The sequence below is a fragment of the Arachis ipaensis genome, chromosome B02 (assembly GCF_000816755.2).
Source record: "Arachis ipaensis cultivar K30076 chromosome B02, Araip1.1, whole genome shotgun sequence".
Taxonomy (NCBI): Eukaryota; Viridiplantae; Streptophyta; class Magnoliopsida; order Fabales; family Fabaceae; genus Arachis; species Arachis ipaensis.
The window spans coordinates 12707295-12721204 of NC_029786.2; the positions used below are offsets into that span (position 1 = coordinate 12707295).

General features: G+C 34.8%; 1 protein-coding gene across 1 annotated transcript; it reads left to right on the forward strand.

Moving 5' to 3' along the window:
* Window positions 13016-13754, forward strand: LOC110269174 (pathogenesis-related protein 1-like). Its single transcript, XM_021116848.1, has 3 exons — window positions 13016-13306; window positions 13397-13516; window positions 13623-13754. Exons 1-3 carry the CDS (start codon window positions 13016-13018, stop codon window positions 13752-13754), a joined length of 543 nt encoding a protein of 180 aa, XP_020972507.1.

Below are 13910 nucleotides of genomic sequence, written 5' to 3' on the forward strand. Positions count from 1 at the left end.
TGTGATGAGTGAGTAGAGCTTTTTGAAGTGCTGTTAGAATCTGAAGTACTAAAGGTGGCAGAAGAGTTACTCGAATGAGTGGGAGTCTTTCTTGGAGAAGAATGAATGGGTTTATCAGACAACCCTTGAGTGTAGAAGGGGAGGAGAACCGAAAAAAATTCAAGAGGACTTTTGTTGTCTTTATCAAAAGTGCTTCTTGTTCCCCACAACGGTAAGTATAGCCTCCCCAATCCACAAGTCACCGATCTTTCATGTGGAAAACATTAGGGAATGGGATTGGGCAAAGCATGTTCTCAACTTCTTAATGAAAGGAGTTAAAAACAAGAGAAAGGGGAAGAAACAGTCTGTTGATGGCTGTGTTTTTGTATTAATGTTGATATACTTCCATGAAACAAAGTTTCCCCGCCCGTTTGCACCTGATGCTCCCCCTGTGCCATGGGTGGCCCATTGGACAAGGAAAATTATCATTGAACGGATTTCATCCAAAACAACATAACCATTGGTAAATACTCTACTAAAATTCCCCGAAAAATTTGCTTTGAAATGCTTTTAGGTTATAATTAATTTATTTGTCCTACTTGCAATTGTTAGTTTATTCATTTGAATGTTTCTGCATTAAGAAACATTTTTCTTGATGAATAAATAGTTGTCATGTACTATTCACTATATGAATATTTTTTGGTTCGGTAGGATTTTTTCATTCGATTCATCGGATTATTAATTTGTTATTTTGATGATTAAATAATTGAGACCTTGTTTCTGTTTTAGGGACTTCTGTACAGAAAGCAAAAAAATAAAGAAAAAACAAAAACAAGTAACTTGGACAAAAAAGAAAAAGGAAAAAAAATAAAAAAGAAAATTGTTGAGATGGATTCTTCTTCAGAAGAGGAAAGACTTTTCGAATCTGAATCCGAAAGCCAGTAAGTTTAATTTTCATATCAATTTCATTTAATTTGTATTTGCTTAAAATTGTTCTTATGCGCTTGTTCTTATGTATTATAGAGAAGAAGAAATACAAAAAACCACAACAAAGAAAAGAAAACAACCACTGAAGGTGGTTAGAAAACAAACCAAAAAAATAAAGCCTGTGCCTATAGATTCAGAGAGCACAAGCGAATTTGAAAACGAGTAAGTATTGCATAATTTCTGTGAGACGTTTTGTTGATTGCATATATATATTTAATTTTGGTTCGGTAGGCTTCTTAGTTTCGGTTTAGCACTTTAATTTATTTTGGTTCGGTGGTATCTGTAAGTTTGGTTGACTTCATTTTTAGTGTCTTGTCTCCGGTATAAATTAAATGTGTTTATCTGTTTTACAGAGAAAATGAAATTGAGAAAACACCCATAATAAAAAGAAAACAACCAGAAAGGGCAGCAAAAACACCAAGCCAACCTGACAAGGAGTAAGTTTCTCGAATCATAGTTTCTTTTATTAATACTTACATTTTAGGTTCCTTGATACTTATTTTATAAACTTTTAGAACTGAACAAGCAAAAGACAATGCTGCCGAAAAAAGAAAACGAGCATTGGAGATGATAAGGGAAAAAAGATATAAGAAAAGAAAGGGTGGAGTTCAGTCAACAAACATTACTCCGGATCAGTTTGACTCTCCACAGGCACAAAATAAATTCTCTCAGACGTAAGATTTAGTTTATTATCCTGAATTCTTTTTCTTACTTTGCTTACTTTTGCTGAAAAAATTTCTAATTCCTCTAGATTCAATTATTAATATTTATTTATCTTGCTTAGAGTGCCGACTGTAAATATGGATAGCGAGCAACTGTTACAGACTCAAGGAAGTTCTACACCTTCTGTAAATGCCGCAAACAATACCAGGTAAATTGGTTCACTGCATATTGTAATTTTGGTTCAGTGGTTGCCCAAAAATGAATTTAATGTGTTTCTAGACCTCTGCTTTTAATTTTGGTTTCTAATTTTAATTTGTTATCTTTCTTTTAGGATAAATACCCCAGAAAGCACAGTCAAATATTTTAGAAAAAAGAAAATCTTCCCAAGAAAGACTCTTAAAACTCCACCAGTGTAAGTTAAAAATATTTATGTTACTCTTTTAGATTTATGTAATAATTTTTGTTTAATTAATCACAAGGAAATTGTGTTTAAATGTCACTAGAGCTACACCTGATTTTGACCTACAAATTGTTGAGCTTCAACAACAAACTTGTTCTCAACCTTTGGAAGTGTGAGCTTTTCAATGTGCAAATTCCTATTTTTCAAAACAAATTCTAATTATTCAGCATTAACTTTATCCTTGTTTACATTCCTTAGACCTCCTCTTGCATTGTCTCTACCAAGTTCAGTTCAGGAAGAGTTAATGAAGGATGACTTCATCTATGTCCCTCCACAAGAGGAAACACAACAAACATCTAATAATGAGTAAGTTAATAAATATTTATTCACCACATGAATCTTGTTCAATGTTTACTGCTTATACATGGTTTAATTACGGTTCAGTTGAAACCAGAAATGAATTCAATGTGTTCTTGTCTTTGGACTCTCTTCTGCTTATTATAGCTGCCCTCAAGAAGCTGAAAAGTAAGGTGTTACAGTATCTCTTACGAGTTCTGTAATTGAAGACTTATTCAAAGATGACTATGTGTATGAAGTTTCTAATGAAGAGTAAGTTTCACATAAAAATTCTTTTTATTAATTTTAATGGTTGTTATTGAACTGTTTTCTATTTAATGCAACAGCCCTGCAAAAGAACAACAGCAACAAGCCCAAGAACCACCGGTGCAACAGCAATCAGAACAAGAAGCACCTGTTAATGTGTAAGCATTAAATTCTTTAATATCACTTTTGTTTAATATAATTTCGGTTCACTATAAGTTTGGGTTTAAGTTCACTATAAGTTGGGATTTTGGTTCACTATAATGATTAATGTAATTTCTGTTAAATATCATTGTTAAATATGATAATAGTTTGAGATAATTATAGAAATGTTTACTGTTTAATGAAGCAGACCTTTGGAACAGCAACAACAGGCCTGCGAAGAACCAACAGTGCAACAATCCAAACAAGAAGCACCTGTTGATGTGTAAGTTTTACTGCTTATATAAATATCGATAATGTTTACTGCTTATACATGGTTTAATTATGGTTCGATTGAAACCAGAAATGAATTCAATGTGTTGTTGTCTTTGAACTCTCTTCTATTTCTTATAGCTGCCCTCTAGAACCCAAAAAGCAGGGTGTTACAGGGTCTCTTACAAGCTCTATTATTGAAGAGTTTTTCAAGGATGCTGATGTCTATCAAGTTTTTTATGAAGAACAGTCGCAAGAACCTTCAGTGGCACGGAAATCAGAAAAAAAACTCTAATCTTATCATCATTTGACAAGTATGTTACTTGCTTTTCTTTAATATCATTTTTGTTTAATATAATTTCGGTTCACTGTAAGTTTGGATTTAGTTCACTATTTGTTTGGATTTCGGTTCACTATAGTGATTAAATATCATTTTTGTTTAATATCATTGTTAAATATCTGTCATCTTGCAGTGCTGCTCAACCTAGGAAAAGGGAAGATGAAAGGCCTTCCTTTAGCCTTGGGATAAGTCCACCAGCATCTTAACCAACTCAGCCCTCTCAAGAGAGTGTTTCAGAGCTTGAAATCCTAGCAGAGGCAGTGGTAGATGCTGGAGTGATAGCAGCATTAAAATTTGCTGAAAGAACATGTTCAGAACCAGCGGCTCAAGTTTACAAAACCCCGTAGAAAAAGACGAAAATCACGAATGAGCTTATTAAAAAGTGTTATCATTGGATGACACATGTGAAAACGACAAAGGACAGTAGCAACAAATATGAACCAATATTTGTCTTGAAACATGAGGCTCTCTACGAGGGATTAAGAAAATATTTCATGTCTCTAATGCCCAAAGAACAAGTGCATGCCGTGGTAAATCCTTTGGCAATTGCGTTAACATTAATGATTTTTTTAAACATTCTTATATAGTATATCTCATAAATCTTCATCCTGTAGGTGGTTAGTATACACAACATGATTCTTAACGAAATAAAAACTAAGCGGTATCAGGAACAAATATACATTGTGCCGATGGATATTGTGGTAAGCTAAATTTCCTATTCACTGCTAATTATTTTTCGGTTCAGTCAGAATGTTAATATTGGTTCACCTGATTCTTATGGCTTCTGTTGAGTTCTTTTGCATTAAGAAAACTTTTCTCTTGATGATTGAATGTTTTTCACATTTTATTCAGCATATGATTTGTGTTCGGTTCGATGGAAATATGATTTAACTGGTGTTCATTTTGTAGAATTTTATGTTGGGAACACATGGCGTGAAGTACACTGATAAGACGACAAACAAAGCCTATAGGTTTGATATTGAGCAGTATGCCCACCACCGCCAGTTTCTTAACAAAAGGAAACTTGCATCGCATCCATTTGTAAGTTGTAATATCTAAAAATTCTTTAATAATTCTCTTGTTTGCTATTGTTTTGACTGAAATATTCTATAATTTTCCGAAACTTAAGCTATTTGTCCCAATTTTCAATGGAGGGCATTGGTGGTTGTGGATTGCTGATGTAAACAAAAAGAAATTCTATGTCCTTGACCCTATCAACAAGAAGCCAGAAGATATACCTGATTCGAGAAAGGAACTGAAAAAATTTGTTGTAAGTTATTTTCTTGTAAATTATTCAAAATATTCTGTACATGAGAGGATTTTGGTTGACTGTTGTTGGCTCTGTTTATTTACTTTTTTTTGTCTCTTTCAGGGTTTAATAATTTTCCAGATGAGGGTGTACGCTGGGGCGGAACCCTTAATGGAGGATGGACTGGGAAAGGAAGCAGAGTATATCCAATTGAATGGTCAACGTACAAAGTAAGAATCTTTCTCTTCTATAGTGCTATTTTTAATGTGTTTTATTTTTTATACTATTGATCGTATTATACTCAATTCTTGCTTAGCTATGATTGTGGAATATTTGTGATGAAATGGCTTGAAATAATAGATCCACAAAAAATAAAAAGCGGAAAGAGATATAAATATAAAGCTTAGACACAAGTAAGTACTTTCTAAATTAATAAACTTCTTTCTTTTCTTATTTCATTCAGTTAAGTTGATATTGTAACTAGAGCTTTGAAGTTGGCTGTTACTCTGTTCAATAGTTCTTTTCCATGTAGAAATACTATTCTTGTTGATTGAAATTTGATCACTATTTATTCACCACATAAACAATTTTTGGTTCGGTGGCTCTTATAATTTTGATTCACCAAGTGAATTTTTTTCGGTTCGATGGCCTCCTTTTAATTTGTTTAGGATTTAAGGTTACTGTGATTGCATTTTTACAGTATAACTAGGGCTTTGAATGAAATTTGTTGTTATTTAATGTGATTTTCATTTACTTGATATTTAATGTGTTCAGGGTTTAGGGTTATTGTGATTGCATTTTTACAGTATGATTAGGGCTTTGAATGATATTGTTCTTATTTCATTTGGGTTCATTTCTTATGTAACTAATTCATTTCAATTGAAATGCAGAAAGACATTGATGACTTCAGATACCAATATGGTCTAAATCTTTTGTTGCATGAAATGAACAAAATCAGAGACAAAGTGATTTCGAAATCTGAAGCAATAAGACTCACCAAGCCATCTGCTTTCCTCTCCAGCCCTTATTGTAAATACACATATGGGGATTTAGATAGCAAATAGCATATACTAGTTGTAATTAACAATATTTTATTTAACTTGTTTAAAAAGCAAAAAATGCATACTTCAAATGTATATATGTCAATGTATGTATCAAAACAATGCATATAGTAGTTGTATATATTTTGTTTAACTTGTTAAAAAAAGCAAACAATGCTTCTTTCAAATGTATATATGTCAAAGTTAATGTATATATCTATTCTTAACATCAATGTATGTATCAAATGTTAATATTTATATATCTGTTGGAATTGTCTGGCTGCTGTTTTATTCTAGGTTCTCAGTGATTGCAATCATTGTATTTACCAATACATTACGAACTCCAAAAGAACACAGTGAACCGAAATTAATACACTAGGCGAATCGAAATTAATACACTGGGTGAACCGAAAGGTAGAAACACACTGAACCCCTAAACACTGAACCCTAAACCTTAAACCCTAAACACTAAAACCAGAACCCTGAACATTGAACCCTGAACCCAAAAACCCTAAATCCCTAAAATCCTAAAATCTAAACCCTAAACCCTAAACCCTAAACCTTAAACCCTAAACCTTGAACCCGAACCCTAAACTCTGAACCTGAACCCTGAACACTAAACTCTGAACCCTGAATGCTAAATCCTAAACCCTAAACCCTAAACCCTGAACCCTGAACCCTATACCCTAGACCCCTAAACCCTGAACCCTAAACCCTAAACCCTCAACCATGATCACGGTGAACCGAAATTAATACATGGGGCGAACCAAAATTTTGAAACACACTGAACCCTGAACCCTATACCCTAGACCCCTAAACCCTGAACCCTAAACCCTAAACCCTCAACCATGAACACGGTGAACCGAAATTAATACATTGGGTGAACCGAAATTTTGAAACACATTGAACCCCTGAACAATGAACCCTGAACCCATAAACTGTAAATGCCAAGTTAACCCAATCCCAAATAAATTTGTCCGCCTCCAATGTCACTAAAATAAATGTGACTTCCACGCGCTTCATTATATAAAAAAAACATTCCTTCTTCTTCAAAACGCATGAAACCGATCCTTCTCTTTGAATCTCTCTCAAAATTACTCAAATTTCAATCACGTTCTCTGTAAAATCACTACTGCAGAAGAATAGCGAGAAGATTTTGCAACGAACAACCACAAAAGAACGAAAATAGCAACAGAGACTACCAAAGGTATGAGAAAACTACTGTTCACTTGAAATCTTGCAATGTCGCATTTTTTCTAGTTGCATTTTAGGTTTACTGGATTGATTTACTTCGTTTAGAAGATCAAACTATTATGAATGCATTTTTACAGTATAACTAGGGTTTGGAATGAAATTTGTTGTTATTTTCAATCAGTTCAATGAATAGTGTAACTAGGGCTTTGAAATTAATGGTTACTCTGTTCAGTACTTCTTTTGCATGGAGAAATACTATTCTTTAGCAATAGTGTTCAAGAATATGAGCCAGGAAAAGAAAGATATAGTTGAAGAAATGAGATTCGGTGCCCTGGCACATGTCCCGAAAATGAACGTCTCTCAAGCACTCTTAAGAGAATTGATTGATTGCTATGATGAGTATCATAGATGCCTGAACACTCTCCATGAAAAAATATACATAACACCTGCCAAGGTAGCAGCTGCGCTGGGGATAAGCCATGACAGTAATACACTTTTCACTTCTTGCTTATTTTCGGTTCATTGCTCTCTATAATTTCGGTTCATTGTTCTATTTAATTTCGGTTTATTGCTACCTTTAATTTCGGTTCATTGGTATATAAAAAATTAAACTGAACCTTTTTGGCTCATTTGTTGCTATTAAAATATTGTAGGGAATCGTTTTCCTAAAAAGGTTGACTATCGAAAACCGAATGACGAAGACAAGGCAATATTTGACAGCCTTAAATGTGTTACATTGGCGACTTTAACAAAGTCTGTCCTAATATGAGTGTTGAAGGGGAGGAGAACCGGCAAAAATTCCGTAGGACTTTTGTTGTCTTCGTACAGATGTGCTTCTTGCTGCGGACAACGGTAAGCATGGCCTCCGCAATTCATAAACCGCCTATCTTTTGTGTGAACAACATCCAACAGTGGGATTGGGCAAGTAATGTGCTCGGCTTCTTGAGGAATGGAATCGAAAACATGAGAAAGGGGAAGAAACAGTCCGTTGAGGGCTGTGTTTTTGTTTTGATGCTGATATACTTCCATGAAACCAAGTTCCCTCGCTTGGATGGACTTGATGCTCTCCCGGCACCGTGGGTTGCCTATTGGACAAAGAAGATGATGCTCGACTGAATTTCTGAGAAAGCAACAGACACAATGGTAATGTGTTGATTTGAATCATTGTGCATGCAGAAATATTTTTCTTGATAATTGAATGTTTATCACGTATTATTCATCATATGAATTGCGTTCGGTTCAGTGTTTGTGTTCATTTTGATTCACCTGATTGTTTTTGTATTTCCTCGTTTCAGATGCTTCTAAAATACTCTGCTAACTAAATAATTTTGTGTTTTAGGGACTTCTGTATATAAAGCAAATAAAGGACGAAAAAACAAAAAAAAAAGAAGGTGCAAAACAAAACAAATTTTCTGAAGGGGAAAGAGAAAAGAAAAAGGGAGAAAGAAGAAAAGAAAGTTGTTGTTGTGGATTCTTCTTCGGAAGAAGAATCTTTTTCGGAATCCAAATCTGAATCCGAATTTGACAATATAACGCTGGTAGAAAGAACAAGACAAAAGAGGCTCATGAAAAAAAATTTGTTCCGACGGATTCAGAAACATCAAGTGAATCTCAAAACCAGTGCAGTTTGAATGGTTCTAATTAACAATATTTTATTTAACTTATTTAAAAAAGCAGACACTATTTCTTTTGAATGTATATATGTCAACATTAATATAGATGTTAATATTAATGTATAGATCTAATGTTAATGTATATACTGATTCAAAATGGATTACTCCTTGTCTTGTTATATACCTGTTGGAACTGCCTGGCTGCTATTTTTTTGCAGGTTCACAGTGAAAGAAATCAGGGTGTTTACCAATACATTACGAACTCCAAAAGAACACAGTGAACCGAAATTAATACACTGGGCGAACCGAAAGGTAGAAACACACTGAACCCCTAAACACTGAACCCTAAACCCTAAACCCTAAACACTAAAACCAAAACCATGAACACTGAACCCTGAACCCTAAAACCCTAAAATCCTAAAACCTAGACCCTAGACCCTAAACCTTAAACCCTAAACCCTAAACCCTAAAACCTAAACCCTGAACCCGAACCCTAAACTCTGAACCTGAACCCTGAACACTGAACTCTAAACCCTGAATGCTAAACCCTAAACACTAAACCCTAAACCCTAAACCCTGAACCCTACCGTAAACCCTAAACCCCTAAAACCATGAACCCTGAACCTTAGACCCTTAAATTCTAAACCCTCAACCATGAACACGGTGAACCAAAATTAATACACGGGGCGAACCGAAAGTTTGAAACACACTGAACCCCTGTACACTGAACCCTGAACCCTGAAACCTTAAACCCTAAACCCTAATCCCTAAACCATTATCTCTGAACTCTGAACCATGAACCAAAAAACAAATTCTAGTTATTCAACTTAGAAATTAATACACTAGACGAATCAAAAAATTGCATATATCAATATAGACTTTCACAAAAAAAGTTACTATTCATTAAAGACTATCAACATTCAGAAATTAAACCTTCTATAACCATGGTGAACCGAAATCTGCTCATGGGTGAACAAAAATTTACATTAATAAAAACTAAAACTTGTAAACTCCTCTCTTGGATAATTCATATCTGGTGTATTGTAAAGAGTGGAGCTTGACTGAATCGATGATCCAGAGTCTAAAAGGTTCAACTACAAAAGACATAATTGTGTATTAGCAAAATGAACATTTGAATTTTTAACTAATCAAAAGCAAGTCAATTTTACCTCGCTTGGAGCTGTCTTTTTCTTTTTCTTCATGGCATTTGAGATCTTTTTTTCCAGGTTTGATCCAAGTCTGTTCTTGGGCCGACCTCTTGTTTTGACACGTGGTGGGCTTTGAAGGTCATTCACATTACTTAATGTCGCTTCTTCGTGGGTTAACAAACTTTTTCCTTTGCTTCTCCCTTGATATTCTTCCATCTCCACCATGACCTTGTCAAATGCTTGGTGTAAAATTCCGGTCAACTCTTCAGACTCAGATGCAAATTCACATATATTGTGTGACCAAAACACCAATTTGTCAAATCTCTTACTTCTTGACTCCAGCAGAGGTTCATCTTGGCTGCTCTTGATGTGTGTATGCCTCCTCTTTATGTTCTTACTCCAACGTTCCAATATGTATTTCGGTGCCACGTTATCCACTCGCTCAAAGCTTAGGACACTTAGGGAATGGCGGCACAATATGCCCCTAGACTAAAAAAGCAAGCAATGGCACTTTACATCTCGTGATACTGCTCGTAGGAGACGACAAACTTATTGAATTTGGAGTTGGAAACCTGCTCTATTACTTCATATGTTGTGAAACCTAGGGTGGAATACATTGATCTTGTGATACAGTTCACTTTACCTCTGAATTGAGCTTGAACTTCCTTGAATTTCTCATGGGTATATACATGCTGAAACTGTGCCTCTATTACTGATTTTGTTGCACACGGTATCACGGTGTGAAAATCTGCAGCATCGAATTCTCTCTCTGCTTGCTCTCTGCTTGCTAGGCAATTGTCGTATTGCTTCACGAATTATCTCAAGGAGCTATTCCGTGTGATGAACTTGTTGAAAAATGAATGCATACTCTCGCTCCTTTGCGTGCTTCTCATCTCAGCCCAAAAGTGGTGATCCAAGTAAACCGGAATCCATATATGGCGATCCTCGTACAGCTCTGCATACCAACCGAAACCATAAGGTCTGGTGAACCAAAAATAGTGCATGCTTTGAGAAAAATATGAGCATAAAAATAATTCGAATTGAAACCTCAATTACCTGAAAGCCACTTGTTGCCTCCGAGGCCATACTTTGTAAGAAAATCGTTCCACTTTCTATCAAATGCGTCTTTTGTGTAAGAGTTCTAAACAACATGGCTCATCTCTTGTTCAATATCGATGTGCCCCTTGTAGCCATTTAATTTGCTTGGAATCTTCTTTATAATGTGTTAGATGCACCAGCAGTGAATTGTTGTTGGCATGCACAGCTCAATTGCCCTTTGAATCGATGTGTATTGATCGGTAAGAATACCTTTTGGTGCCTTCCCTCCCATGGAACGTAACCAACACTCAAATATCCATTTGAATGATTGGATGTCCTCATTTTTCATCAGAGCGCATCCAAGAAGTGTCGACTGGCCGTGGTGATTCACGCCAACAAAAGAACCTAAAACCAAATTGTACCTGCATAAATAACAACCACAAGATGATAAACCAAAATATATACACTCACTGAACATCAAAAATATGTTTGAATGAACCGAATACCTATTTGTGTTATAGGTGGTGTCAAATGAAACCACGTCTCCGAAATAATCAAATGCAGCCCTGCTTCTTGCATCAGCCCAGAATGCATGTTTAATGCAGTGATCACCTTCAAGGTTGAGCTCAAAGAAGAAATTTTGGTTCTTCTCTTTCATTCTAACTAGGTACTTCCCAAATTCTTTGGCATCATCTTCTTCAGAAATATTTCGTACTTTTCTTGTGATGTAATTCCTTATGTCTTTTTCTATAAAACCTAGTTCACGGTGGCTGCCAGCTGCTGCCACAAATGATTGGTAAGTTTTGCTCGGTCTGATTCTGGCTTCCTCGTGGGTTTCAATGGTGCGACGCACGAACATGCTAAGCTCCCTGTGTTGTTTGAGTATCTCATCCTGGTCTGAACAACAAGGATGTGAGTGATTCAAAACAACTTTAGAAATTGTCCAAAGACCAACATCCTTCATTATGTGTACATAAATTTTGGCTGGACAATTTAACCCAGCTGAAGGGTTTGTTTTCAAAGTTGGGGATATCTTTGATTTCCACCTCCCCTCTCTAGAGCATACAATTAGTTGATTCTTAATCTTGTCTCCGTCCCAAGTCGTGTTCCTTATTTTGGTAGAAAAACCGGCAAGTTTGGAATAATGTTTGTAGAACTTTCCAGCTTCTTCTAGTGTCTTGAAAATCATTCCCACCTTTGGGACAAATTTTTCATCCACAACACAGTTGGTCTGCATGGTGAACCGAAATCTTAATCATGGTGAACCAAAATTTTAATTACGGTGAAACAATTATAAAGTTCTTAGGGAACAAAACAGAATATATTCGTCTAATTTTTTTCAGACTCCTTTTTGCTTACCGAACCGAAAACATGAACATGGTGAATCAACTCTTTAGTACTTACTGAACCGAAAAGTTACTCACAATTACACACAGTTAATCACAGTTACTCACACTCACAGTTATATATTATCAATTCAATTCATTTCAATTCAGATAAAGATCACCTCAGTCCATTCGATTCACTTCAAATAAAATTAGCAATTTCATTCCATTGAATTAGATTCAAAATTCAATAATCCAAACCTCATCAAATTGATACGTTTTGGAAGAATTGTGCAAATCGCACTCATTCAACTGATTTGAAGTTGATTCATTCATTGTTTCAATTCAGAAGTGCAGATCGAAGAAGAAAACGAAGAAGAAGATGAACGACGAAGCTAATTACGTTGAAGTCATCAATCCAAATCCATAATGCAGAGAAGAAAAATGCAAATAAAGGAGGACAACGAATTTAATTAGGTTGAAGAAGGAGGTTGACATTGTATGAAAAGGTTTACGTTGAGAAAAGTTGATAACGCAAAATAAAGATTAGGTTATATACGTTAGGATTAAGCGCGTGTATACAAACAATTGTGTGGGGCGTGGAGTTAAAAGGATTTGGATAACATCTATGTAAAAATTTTTACATGGATGTAGAACTTTTCCGTAAATTAAATACCACAATTGACATTTGATGTACTTGAATAGTTGAATAATGTGTATTTATTTTATATGCAAATTATTATTGAAGTTAAATATATATATATATATATAAAATAAAGAAGTCAGTACCAATTAATAAATAAAGAAATTAATTTTAAATTATAAATTAAATAAAAAAATTTGTTATTATTATTTTTATTTATCGTTGGCTTATCAATCCTCTCATAAATTAATATACCTGTATGTATATATTCAAGTACATCTAATTGCAATCATGTTTTATATTTATACATAACACTGAATAATTTTGATATTTAATTTTTCCAATTGTCAAAGAACTTTTTTAAAGAAGTTGGATAATGAAAATGTTATTGAAGATTTGGGTAGTGATAATAAGTTTTATAAGTATAGTTCCATTATTCTTAATAGCTCAAAATTCTCCAAAAGATTATCTTAAAGCTCACAATGATGAACGTGTAAAAGTTGGGACTAAGCCACTGAAGTGGGACCAGCAGCTTGCATCACTTGCTCGCAAGTTTGTGAAGAAACATATTTTTGACTGCAAGAAGGGAACTTATGATAGAAGCTTTATCGATGGTACTAAATATGTCCAAAGCTTTGTATATCATCCAGAATCCATATCAGGTGTCGATGCTGTGAATACATGGCTGCAACAAAAAACAAACTATGTCTATAAATCTAACACTTGCATTGATGGTACTCTTAATTGTATTTGTTACGCTCAGATTATATGCGATGCAACTACTTCTTTAGGTTGTGCTAGAGTCAAGTGTCGTAATTATGAAGGCACCCTTATTACTTGTTTATATTACCCTGCATGCCATCTTCCGGGTCAAAGTCCCTTCGTATTTCATTCATTACCAAATTAAACTCATTGCTTTCTTCACTACACTTTAATAATAAGTGCACATTTTATTACTACGATTGTTGGCCTTGTAGTTTTTTTAATAGAAAGAGTACTTGAATGAATTGTTCTTTGTTTCGGTTGAAGGCAATTGGGATCAATCATTCGATTGGGGTAAGGCTAGTGGGTTGGTGAGTGGAGACGTTTGGAAGAGATTGGTCGAAAGTCGATTGAAGTAGATTAGTTGGTAGTCAGTCGGAGTTGATAGGTGGTTGCTCAATTATTAGGAGTATAGTTGTCAGAATTGAATCGGTGATCAAACCAATTAAACTATTAGTTTATTAGTTTGTTGATTCAATTAATGAGTCATAAGTTTGAACCGTTTAACTTATAAT